The 12,147-nt window shown below is 37.5% G+C and overlaps 1 protein-coding gene across 2 annotated transcripts in view; it reads left to right on the top strand.

Annotated features, from left to right (window-relative positions):
- NALCN (sodium leak channel, non-selective) overlaps positions 1-12,147 on the top strand; it is a 197,517-nt gene that overhangs the window by 167,822 nt on the left and 17,548 nt on the right. For both annotated transcript variants that reach the window (XM_065740802.1, XM_065740801.1), the window contains 9 exons: positions 1,692-1,748; positions 2,109-2,229; positions 2,324-2,455; positions 4,165-4,332; positions 6,049-6,153; positions 6,737-6,843; positions 8,625-8,745; positions 8,831-8,929; positions 11,552-11,645. In XM_065740802.1, the coding sequence (XP_065596874.1) occupies positions 1,692-1,748; positions 2,109-2,229; positions 2,324-2,455; positions 4,165-4,332; positions 6,049-6,153; positions 6,737-6,843; positions 8,625-8,745; positions 8,831-8,929; positions 11,552-11,645 (1,004 nt within the window). The remainder of the gene's footprint in view (positions 1-1,691; positions 1,749-2,108; positions 2,230-2,323; positions 2,456-4,164; positions 4,333-6,048; positions 6,154-6,736; positions 6,844-8,624; positions 8,746-8,830; positions 8,930-11,551; positions 11,646-12,147) is intronic.

The raw sequence follows: 12,147 nt of genomic DNA, 5'->3' as shown, positions 1-12,147 counted from the left end.
GGATAGCATGATATAAGACCATCATAGAACTCTTCTTTTAAACCTCTATTTATGGCTGGCACCCTTATTTTGAGGCTTAATACATGTCATCTTGCCAGCAAACAGTCTCAGACAGAGGATGACTCAAGGCCACAAGCTTAGAACATGGAAAGCCTGGTTTTCAGTGCAGGCTTGGCTATCAATTTCTCTCTGTGTCCTTCAACAAATTACTTTTAGGTAGAACAGGAAGATTAGATCATCAGTTTTACAACACTCTTATTATAAAAGTGTTCTGCCACTTACATAAAAACATATCCATGAATAAGTTTACTCTGTAATTGCTAACTTAATTGTATTCCACTGGCTCATGAAGCAGTTTCAAATTAAAGTAAAATAAAACACTTAAACATATATTCCCATCCAATTCTGAAATGTGTGTCAGTGCCGTCTAGCACTGTGACTTCAAAAAGGTAACAAGTTATTTATGTCAGTAGTGGTTTAACTTATGTTTGGCATTACAAGAGTTTTACTGGTTTTTACTGGTTTTGTTAAGCAGTCATTTTTCATTCATTTAAAGCATACCTACTTTATATTTATTTGCACCCAGCTTGCCAAGCAAGATATTTATTGAGATCTTTTGAAATAGGTAGGGTACATCATTTTTTCCAGTAAAAAGGCCAAGGAATGCTGCTGTATGTGATATGGGAAGAAGGTATGAGCTTAAAAAGGCATAAAAATCTGTGTGTTCAGTGGGAAGAAACCAAAACAGGTATATTCTAAATTCTGAAGGGTATAAGTGGCTGATCCTGGGCTGTGGAAGATGCAACTTGTTCTCCTTGTATGCATCTTGCTTTTTTGCAGTTCATACCCATGAAATCTCTTCTTGCAGTAATGCCTGAAGTCAGGTCAGTCCTTTTTTTCACTTTAAGCTCAGTGAGGAAGTGATGGCAATTTCACATCCCAATGACTAGAGCCCTCACTTGGGATATAGGATTCCTCAGTGCAGATCCTTTCTCTGCATGATTTGCTACAAGGACTTGAAAGATATGTAAAAAGTGCCCTTAACTACTGGGATGAGTGGATAGGATTCTCCTGATGAAGCCATTCTGCTTTGTATAAAATGCCCAAATAATTGCTGGAGAAAGATTACATTGCATCACCTGGATACATGCTTATTACATCCAGAGCATGTATGCCTGTCTCACTGCCTAATTGCTGTTTGGGTATTGTAAAGAAGGAAAGACAATTTCACAGGAAAAATCAGATGTGGAGAGTATAAAATATTCACCAGAAAATGCCTGAGCAAGTAAAGAAAGAAATAAGGCATGTGAAAAGAACTTTATGTCAGATGAGAATAGTGATAACAATTTCTGAGGTAAAATGAAAGAACACTTGAGAAAGAATTTTGCAACATAAAATTCAGTAGCAAGTCACCTGTAACCAAGGCATAAAATGATGTTTTACAAAAGCAAGAGCCAAAAAAGTAACCATCCAAAGAATTGTTAGGGGAATTATAGGTAGGCCATGAAAATGTACAGCTGTATTGATGTTACAACACAGACATTTTAAATTAAACCAAAATAATATACATACTTGACTTTGGACATGAATTGTGTTGAGGTGATGGATGGTGTAATGATAATGCTAACAAAAATACAATGTAAATGACTATATCTTTTCTTCTTTTTTTTTTTTTTTTTTTTTTTTTATAGTTCTAAAACAGATCCTGTTACTGGAGCTGTGAAAAATACCAAATACCATCAGCTTTAGTAAGCACTATAAAAGTAACTTCGCTTGGTCTCATAAGCCTGCAATATAAGTATGTGAGCACATGCGTATGTGTGCGTGCATGTGCATATCTTTTTTTCCCAGGAAAGTTTTTTCTTTACAGGTGTTTGTATGGGAGAATGAATAGAAAGAGGATTTTGTTTTCAAGTCAGGCTTTTCTTCTTCCTTACTTGCTTGTAATTTCACTAGTTCTGCTACTTATTTCTTTAACAATTAATTCTTTGACATTTCTCAGTTGAATTTATTTTTCATAAATAAGTGCTTAACTGTGGTTTAGGCACAATATAAATGACATAACACTCAGTCTTTCTGTAATGCTAATCCTTATGTATTGTTCACAGTGACTTACTGGGTTTGGTTACTTACCTGGACTGGGTCATGATCATTGTTACTATATGCTCCTGCATTTCCATGATGTTTGAATCCCCTTTTAGAAGAGTTATGCATGCTCCAACACTCCAGGTACTGATACTGCATCACATTACCTTTAATGAAGCACAGCCACCCTGTGATTCTCCACTCCCTGTTGCTAAATGTTCTCTGCTTTGATTTTCAGATTGCTGAATATGTTTTTGTAATATTCATGAGCATTGAGCTTAATCTGAAGATTATGGCAGATGGCCTGTTTTTTACACCAACAGCTGTCATTAGGGATTTCGGAGGAGTCATGGACATATTTATATATCTTGTAAGTTCTTTATTTATGGGAGTTTTCTGTAGCATTCTTAATTTTTGTATCTTTGGGTAGATAAATGTTTAGGAGGGTAGTAAAGTTTGTCTCAGCAACCTGATGCAAGTGCAGCAGTATACTTTCTGTACAAACAAAACTGCAGTATTGTCAGTTATGTGGACAAATATTTGTTTAGAAATCTAAAAAATAAACAGATGTGATAAGACCCTGGTAAGTTAATGTAGGTTTTAGATTATACGGACCCTTCTAAGTGTTCATTTGTTGATCAGATTTTATTCTAAAGTAACCCAAGGATCTCTGACCTTCCTTTAGCATTTTATGCAGGAGAATCATTCTTTTGTCTGTTTCTTTGTGATTCATTGCTTCCACTCCTCTTGACAGTTCTTCTGCTTTATGAAAAGTGTTTAAAAGCCTCTGCCATTTGACAGAAGGATACATCCTGGTTGCTGGTTTTACTGTAGCAGAAAGCAAGCAAAGCAGTACCTTTTCATGTTGCATTTGCATCAAAAGTGGTTCTAAGGAAAAAAAATATTTCTACTGTTTTCATTGTTCCCTGGAAATTTCTTGTGTTCCTCTCATTTGTAAGAGAAGGGGTTCCATTTCATCTTCATTTAAGACAATAAATACCAGCAAATGTGTCAAAACCAATGTGCGGTATAATACAGTATGAAATATTTTATAACTGAAGAAATTACTAAGTAAAATTGCTTTGATGGGTTGAGATTAAATCTTTCAGAGATTAACCCACCAGACAGATGTGCTGCATAAAATTTGTCACGATCAATTTGTATCGAAGACTCCGTTGTTACCATAAATACAAATGTGCCTACTTCTGCAAAGCTCCCACTGTAGTATGCATAATCAGTGAGTGCACTAGTCTCCTGAAATCCCCCTGCATCCCTCTGCTTGTCTGAAGGAAAATTTAAGTGGTCCACCTTGGTTATTGTACTGGCGAGTCTTGTTGTCTTTTAAAGCAACTACTGCTGTTTTTAACAAATGAAACTGTTTTAAATCATATTTGTGGCATCAGGTTGATCCTGTATTTTTTGCACGCTTATTCAATTGTAGCATTCTCATCTCTGTCCCCCTGTAGATAACACTAGCTTTATAAATATTTCTCAAAAATCAGAAGTAATTAACAGACTTCCTAATAAATCGCTATCTGTCAAAGATTGTTTGGGTTACAAGACATAGGTACACTAACGAAAAACACTTTGAAATGTATAGTATTTGTGTGATAAAACTGCATAACAACAATACTACGTATACTTGTAATAATGCAGTGAAAGTAACTAATTGATGAGGATACTGTTAATACCTGTTCTGGATGAGGATGTCTCAGTTTCAGAAGAGTCTCTGAAACAAGAAGAAGAGAAAGAGATTATGCTGCCTGGTCCAAGAAGATTTCATGTAACTACTCAGAATCAGCCAATTAGATTTCCCCTTTGGGAACTATTTCATCTGCCAAATAGAATAAAATAGATTTTGAATCAAAGTGGAAGACAGAGGCTAAAGTTATGCCCATTAGTTAGGCAATCAGCAAGGGTATAGGAGATCCAAGTCCTCTTTCTAAATTAGTCTTTTCTTCCTTAATCTTCCCTTTACTTTTATGTCAGAGAAGCGTTTATTGACCTCCTGTGCTCTTTTTACATCAGGTTAAGCACTGTAATCATAGTTCTTTGTCTTTTTTACTCTATCTCTTCAAGGTAAGTTTGATATTCCTGTGCTGGATGCCTCAGAATGTCCCTGCCAAATCCGGAGCTCAGCTCTTAATGGTGCTCCGCTGCCTCCGACCTCTTCGAATATTCAAATTGGTTCCTCAGATGAGGAAAGTTGTACGAGAGCTGTTTAGTGGCTTTAAGGAAATCTTTTTGGTATGTAAGGGTTATTTTTCTTGTTGTTAAAAGTCAAATGTAGGAGTAATAAGAAACCATTTTTCTATATTGTTTATGCTAATTTTCTCCATTGTTGGGTGTTTACTTCTCACAGTAGCTGCAGATGACCACAGAACAATTTAAAAATCAGGAATATAAATAACTCATTTTCATTTATACGAAATAACACTGCTGTAATCATTCTTTTTTTCAAAAGAATGTTTACTATTTTTTTCAGATGTACTATTTTTTTCAGTCTATATTTGGCCACAGTTCCACAAAAAGACTACTGAATGAAAATCTGCCCTTTATGCACTGTTCTGGTTGAGGAAAGAAGGTGAAAATTAGAGTATGTCAGATCTTCAAGAAAAAACAGTCAAAATGGTTTCTGAGACAAAAGTCTTTATCTCCAAATATTTTATAGTCGAACAGAGACAATACAGCTGCTGGATCTCATGGTTATGTAATTGCTGTTATTATTATTGCTATTATTTTTATGTTAATGTGAATAATAATCAATATGCAGATATAGTAATATTAATAATAATAAGAGAGCCCGTGATTGCTTGTTCAGAACAAAATCCATTGTCTTGGGACCCAGCGTTCCCTAACTGGTATGCGTCAGTCTAAAAGCCAGATAGAATCATAGAATCACTCAGGTTGGAAAAGATCATTGAGTCCAACCACGACCTAACCATACCACACTACCTCTGACAAATCTCTGCTAAATCATGTCCCTGAGCACCACATCCAGACAGTTTTTAAACGCATCCAGGGATGGTGACTCAACCATCTCCATGAGGAGCCTCTTCTAGTGCCTAACAACCCTTTCTGTAAAGAAGTGTTTCCTGATATCCAACCTAAACTTATCCTGCCTAGTGCAACTTAAGGCCATTTCCCCTCGTCCTGTCACCAGTGAGAAGAGACCAACCCCACTCTCGCTGTAAATACCTTTCAGATATTGGAAGAGAGCAATAAGGTCTCCCCTCAGCCTCCTTTTCCCTAACAAGGCCCTTCACAAGCCTTGTTGCCCTTCTTTGGATCTGCTCCAGCATCTCAATGTTCTTTCTGTACTGAGGTGCCCAAAGATGAACACAGTACTTGAGGTGAGGCCTCACCAATGCCAAGTACAGGGGCAGGATGACTTCCCTAGTCCTGCTCACCTCACCATTCCTGATACAAGCCAGGATGCCATTCTGGAATGGAGTTCTGTGTTAGATCAGGTTATTATAAAAAGATAAGCTCTCACATATTTGCATTCAGTTAGTAGTAGAGAAAAGACAAAAAGTTTAAAACTAGTTAACATTTCATAGATTATGTATCCCGTTAAAGATATTTGCATCACTATTTGCTCAAGCATATCTTTATTGTAACTATCCTGGAACTGACTATCTAACAAGGACTTACTCAGATTAATTAGTAAAGCCTGATTCAGCAAAGCAAAAGATGCACATATTTTAAGAAGTTGAAGATTTCTCCATAAAGCAAATGGAAATTCATATGTGTGCAGAATTTAGCTAGACTGTACTGAGTTCAAGAAAGCTTTGATACTTATCTACAATTCTTAGATATTATATCAATAATGTTGGTTACTGGATAAGAACCTAAAGTAACATCACGAAAGCCTTATCTGAAGGTTTGTGCAGTGAAATGATCCTCTCTGCATTGCGCAGAAGGGTCTGATCCCTTTTATCAAGTCTAATTTCATCTTCACAGGTTTCTATTCTTTTGCTGACATTAATGCTTGTTTTTGCAAGCTTTGGGGTACAGCTATTTGCTGGAAAACTGGCGAAATGCAATGATCCTCACATCATCTCTAGGGTAAGAACTATGCCATTTCTTCCTGCTGGGGAAAGCAAGTGGGAGCAATCAAAACTTTCATATGGTAGATGGAGATCTTGGGCACTTTCATTTTCAGAGTCAGGATAAGACAGGGAAGGGTATTAGAGGAATGAGTGAATAAGGGTAATACTGTTTTTTCTTGTCAAAAAGGAAAGTAATTCCAGATATAGAGGACTGTCTGAAGCTGTGAAATTCACTTGAACACTCCACATCACAGGGAATTAACCATGGAATATTACACCTTTGCATTCCTAAGGAAAAATATCATAATCACTTAAAGAATGCAATGGCCTTTAGGAAAGAGGTGGAAGGCTAAATAGTTTTGAAACATTATGAGCACACTCAATTCTGGAAGAAGGAAGGTGTTTTTTTTTTGTAAATATTCCTAACCTGCATTTTACTTTGGGTAAAGAACCATGACTATTAACTCCAGACCTGTAAGCATCCCATCATTTCCATTTACATTAATTTTCTGTTGTGGAAAGTGCACTATTTATACTGGCATTCTAACCTCTTGCCCAGACCATTATTTAATCTCAAGATGTGGTTTCTTTTACTATAGGAAGATTGTCATGGCATCTTCAGAATAAATGTAAGTGTTTCCAAAAATCTCAATTTAAAGCTAAGACCTGGAGAGAAAAAGCCTGGATTTTGGGTGCCACGAGTCTGGTGAGTTGCTATACTTTGACCTATCCTTCTTCAAATACTCAGCTATCCATGTAGAATATGTCTCCAGTCTCATGACATTATACTGCTGATGGAGGGGTCTTAGTGTAAGTAAGAAATACTAAGTCAAGGTAAGAATTCTGGTATGTTTAGTCATCAGTCAGGCATATGGAAGTTTAACAGTGTTAGCCTCTATTAATAAAGCAGAAAGGAAAAATATTGCCCTGGTTAGTGAAACTAGGATTTAGACATATATTTACTGGCTTGGACCAAGATTGTCACTTCACTGTATTTAGTGATGCATTTAAGACATACTGGGAGCTATTTCTTAACCAGACACTATGAATGGATAGGAATATTTCTGAAGAAAAAGAAGTGGAAATCAACATGCCTATAAATAGCTACTAAAACCAGTGAACAAGTCACACCCAAAACCTCTTCTGCAGCCTTCAACTACACTACCTACAAATTACCTCTTCTGTCCCTTGTAGGAAATGCTTGTGGTCTGTCTAGCAGAGTAGTGCAGTCATAATTAAGAGCTAATAAGATATTTATAATTAAGATTCTGATAAACTATTTTAGTATTTCCTGACACCTGAAGAGGAAATATATATATATATATCTTTAATTGTTTGTAAGTTGGTTGGCATTTTGCAAAATCAGCTAAACAGTAACAATTATTTTAATTGACTGTATGTATGGGCAAAGAAAATACCAGTAGTGGCAGATTCAGAACCATTCTACACTAGTGAAATAATATGCTGTGATTCAGTCAGTGAAACTCTGACATCTGCAGAAGTCTGTTTCTGTATGCTTCAGACAAATTCTTCCTCAAGTAAGCAAATTCATTCCACTTTAGCTTGATACAGAAATAAGCAAAAATTGTCTTCATCAGCATAACTGTAAGCTTTGGGGAATGTTTTGTTATTGTAGAAAAATATTTTACCTCAAGGACATTTATGCCACCTGTAGGCTGTATCTGGCCAGATTTTCAGATTAACAACACACAAGGGCCACAGGAAATGACAATAAGATAAATAAAAGCAAGTATGGAGCAGCATCTGAGAGCTCCATTTTTCATTGACTGTTTGGATTTTCGGAAGGACCCACAACTCAACAATTCTTCTGGTGTCCAACTAAGTTGTTGAAAATTAGTTAGGTCTCAGACTGCAGAGACAGCAATGTTCTAACCTAGCTCAAAGAGAGTACTTTTAATGTTCAGCTGAAAGCATCCTCCTGAAAGTCAAATGATAGAAAAGATCAGAGCATGTGGTGTGGGAAAGCTAAGATGTCATTTCCTCTCATTAAGTTTTGCTTTACACTATGATAATAAGAAAATAATGAATAATATTTTCCAAGTGATCTCACTGACTTAGAAGTCTGATTCATTTATACAGCTTTGAGATTGATCACTTCCAGATAAGTTTATGAGAATGTGGCCGATGACATCAGATGCATTTTTTCATAACTGTTGTATTTTGCTTCATTAACAAAAACACTGAGATGCGGCAACGTGTTATAGATCTAACTACTTTTAATTGCTGTGAATCAGATAATGAAAAACAAATGAAACATATATAAATAGGGATCAAGAAAAATAAGGTTGTCATATTTATTGCAGTTGCTCTTGTTTTAATACTTATTGAGACCACTTTTATATATTTCAGAGACTCTCTTTCATACCAACTTTGCAAGATATTTAAATGTTAGATGATAAAGAATAAGGATAGCAAATAGAATGGGCTCATTGCCAGAGTTTACACATATTTGTATACTCATTTCAGGGCGAATCCTCGGAATTTTAATTTTGATAATGTGGGGAATGCAATGCTGGCACTATTCGAAGTTCTTTCATTGAAAGGATGGGTGGAAGTCAGAGATGTTATTATTCATCGCGTTGGGCCGGTAAGGAAACACAGCAGAGTTTTTGAATTCTACATCACATACTTTGATTTATTTTAACAATGAATCATGTTTTCCTTCTGTGCAGATCCATGGAATCTACATTCATGTGTTTGTATTCCTTGGCTGCATGATTGGACTGACTCTTTTTGTTGGAGTTGTCATTGCTAATTTCAACGAAAACAAGGTACTGAGTGAGGTGGTTTATCATGTATAGAACTGGCTCTGTAATACATACCAAATGTGTTATTACAATGTCTACACAAGCTGGTGGTGTAAGCCTGCCTTTAAGACAGACTTTGTGGTCTTTTTACAGTCCTGCAAGTATTGCCTCAGACATACCTGATCTATATTTGCTGCTAAACTCAAGCCTGGGATGATAGCAGTCTTGCACACACTCTTCCAAAGCTCTCTAGTGTAGCCATGCTGACAGCTGGAGACTGAACCTAAAGCACACAGTATTTACAGATGCTCCAGAGTCTACTGCTTCAGTTTGGCTTAGGTAAACATGCAGTGGCTGTTAAAAAAAGACAATCAGTGCTTGATTGTGCTGTAACTAAGGGATCTCATTAGAGCCTTGCAATTGTAGTATTTCAGATCCAAAGAAAGCTACATGGATTTTTCCTGACAGAAGTCAGAGTACACTGTAGAATTAATTGCCCATCACTCAAACAAAAAGGTAGCAAAGTATTCTAAGTTAAAAAAAAAAAAAAGGTTTAGATAGGTTTTGTGTGTTACCCTAAAAAGTATAAAAACCTGTCCCCAAGTGGATTCTTGCAGACCAATTAATGTCAACACTTCTTAGAGGCACTATATTCTGGACTGACACATAGCGCACAGTCCTTAATCTCATTCTTTTTCTAAACCTCTTGTGGTACCACTGGAGCGCCAAAACATAATTACTAATTGCACCCATTCTAAGTGCCCCTTAATAATGACTGTGTTGCAGCTAGAAAATATGTTGAATAAGACATGATCCTGGAGCATGTCCAGTGAAGGACAACAAAGCTGATGAGGAATTGGGAGCACAAGTCTTCTGAGAAGCAGATGAGGGAACTGGAATTGTTTAGTCTGGAGAAGATGAGGCTCAGGGGAGACTTTATCTCTCTCTACACTGACCTGAAAAGAGGTTGTGGTAAGGTGAGGGTCAGCCTCTTCTCCCATGTAGCTAGCAATAGGATGAGAGAGAATGGTCTCAAGTTTTGCCAGGGGTGGTTCAGGTTGGCTATTAGGAACAATTTCTTCTTCAAAAGGGTGGTAAGGTGCTGGAACAGGCTGCCCAGTGTTGTGATTGAGTCACTGTTCCTGAAGGTGTTAGAGATAAATGTTGTAGTGAGGGATATGGTTTAATGGGGAAATACTGGTGGACTGAATGGTCTTGGAGGTCTTTTCTGAATTGTGTGATTCTATGGGAACTTCAGGAGCCTCAGCCCTAGAGACGCTGAACTGGGAGAGCCATAGGGGATTCTGGTCTGGGCCCAGCAATCCCATTGTCATAGCCCAGTGCACTCCACACTCCCTCTGTTGGACAGCCTCACGCAACTCTTGCTGCAGCTCCTGAGCATCATGTGTTCAGACACAATTAACTCAAATTTTCTGATGGTTTTGAACTGAAGTCCAAATGAAAATACAACTGCTCCAGCAGCAGCCCCTGTTACAGACCCAGCTGTACATTATTAAGCTTAGTAATGATTCAGCTGTTGGACTATTAGTTCCTGATAAACAGATCACCTTGGCATAACCATTTATACAGTTCCACTTTGTTACCTTTTGTCTACTTTGTGGTGAAAGCTCTCCAAGAATGTAAAACATACTCACTCATGTGGGCTAATGAGTTGCCTTTTTAATTTAAGCTTTTCCAAACAATATGGTTTTGGACACGAACAATAGGCATCCCATTATCTGCTGCTTTGTCTGTGTCATGTTTCAATGTACCTGCTCCCAGGGTGACATCTGGGGATGCAGCTCAATAAAAAGATTATGTCCACCTCAGAGGCAGCTCTCCTAACCTTATTAGCAGACAGCCAGTCTCAGATCCACCACCAACACAGGACAGAGATGGTGTTGAGGTGACAGAGGTCTAACATTTACCCTGAGTAGGTTCCCCTTGTGCCTGCAGTTCCATATTCCTTTCATTAATTTTCAGAGTCCTCTGAAGTGTCGAAGAGTCCTATTTTGTTTCAAGTGTCATTCTGAATACTGTTGAGTTCTGTTTTGGTCTTTGTTTTTTTTTTCTTTTCCATCATTAACACCTAACACCATCCACCTTGGAGGCTTGTCTCTACCTCTTCTCGCTCTTCTTATGTGGAGAACTCTTGTAGATTTACAGCATACTGTTATTTTATTTCGATTACACCCCAAACAGAAGAGCTGTGGAGAGCTGCAACAGCCTTCTAGAGGGCTTGCTCCCTGAGAAACTACAGCTGCACTGATGAGCCACAGGGTTTTCTGCATTGAAGTCCAGACAAAATCGACCACTCTTTAGAGCAGTGCTTCCTGGCATATGACATTCAGTCAAATGGAAGGCCTCCTGCAGTGCCTCACTGCCTGCACTGGGTTGCTGCTACAAAGAGCAACAACTGCGCCTGCTGGGTTGAGTCCCAGAAACTGGCAGCTAATGCATCCAGCAATCCCCTTGAGTGCAGGTGGATACTTTGACTCCTTTCCCCAAGCAGTGTATTATTTAAGGAGGGCTGAATATGTAACTTTATTTCAGACACCAAAGAGAATGTTGTTTTCATGTTTACAGCAATAAATGTTCTTGCTTTTATATGACAAAAGCTTTATACGCTTCTCTTTGTTTATTAAGGGGACAGCTTTACTGACTGTAGATCAGAGACGATGGGAAGATCTGAAAAGCAGACTGAAGATAGCACAACCCCTTCATCTCCCACCTCGTCCGGGTATCAAAGATATTTTTATTTCATTCATGTTGTGCCCTAGTGTTTGTAATTCCCCAGGAGTCTGAGATTCAAATTAAAACTGTAATCGTGAGGCCACTAGGAGGTTGTGCATAAGTTAATGTGGAAACAGGCTCCAACTACATATCTCTGCATAAGGCTATTAAAATCAACCCCAAAAAAAGGTTGCTCTTCGATGGTTTTAGGATAAGCCTTAATGAAAAAATGAATTTTTAAATGAAATATATTTGGAGTTGGCGTTTAATGATATGAATGGAATGCATTAACCTGCCAGCAGTTGAATGGTGTGCTTGCCCTACAAGTACCAAAGCCTTCATGCAACACTGGTGTTCAGTAGTTGAAATTATATTTTCAGAAGCCCTATTTGATATGGGATATTGTAGCAGAAAATTAGAAATGTATTTCAAAACTGTTCAAGGATTATGTTGCCGCTAATAAACATGGAAAAGTAAAAAAAAAAATAGAAAAAAATAGCACTCTGAAT

The sequence above is a fragment of the Cyrtonyx montezumae genome, unplaced genomic scaffold (assembly GCF_038088225.1).
Source record: "Cyrtonyx montezumae isolate F1298 unplaced genomic scaffold, pur_monq_1.0 scaffold_3, whole genome shotgun sequence".
In the NCBI taxonomy this organism is placed as follows: domain Eukaryota; kingdom Metazoa; phylum Chordata; class Aves; order Galliformes; family Odontophoridae; genus Cyrtonyx; species Cyrtonyx montezumae.
This window is presented reverse-complemented; position numbering and strand designations above follow the sequence as displayed.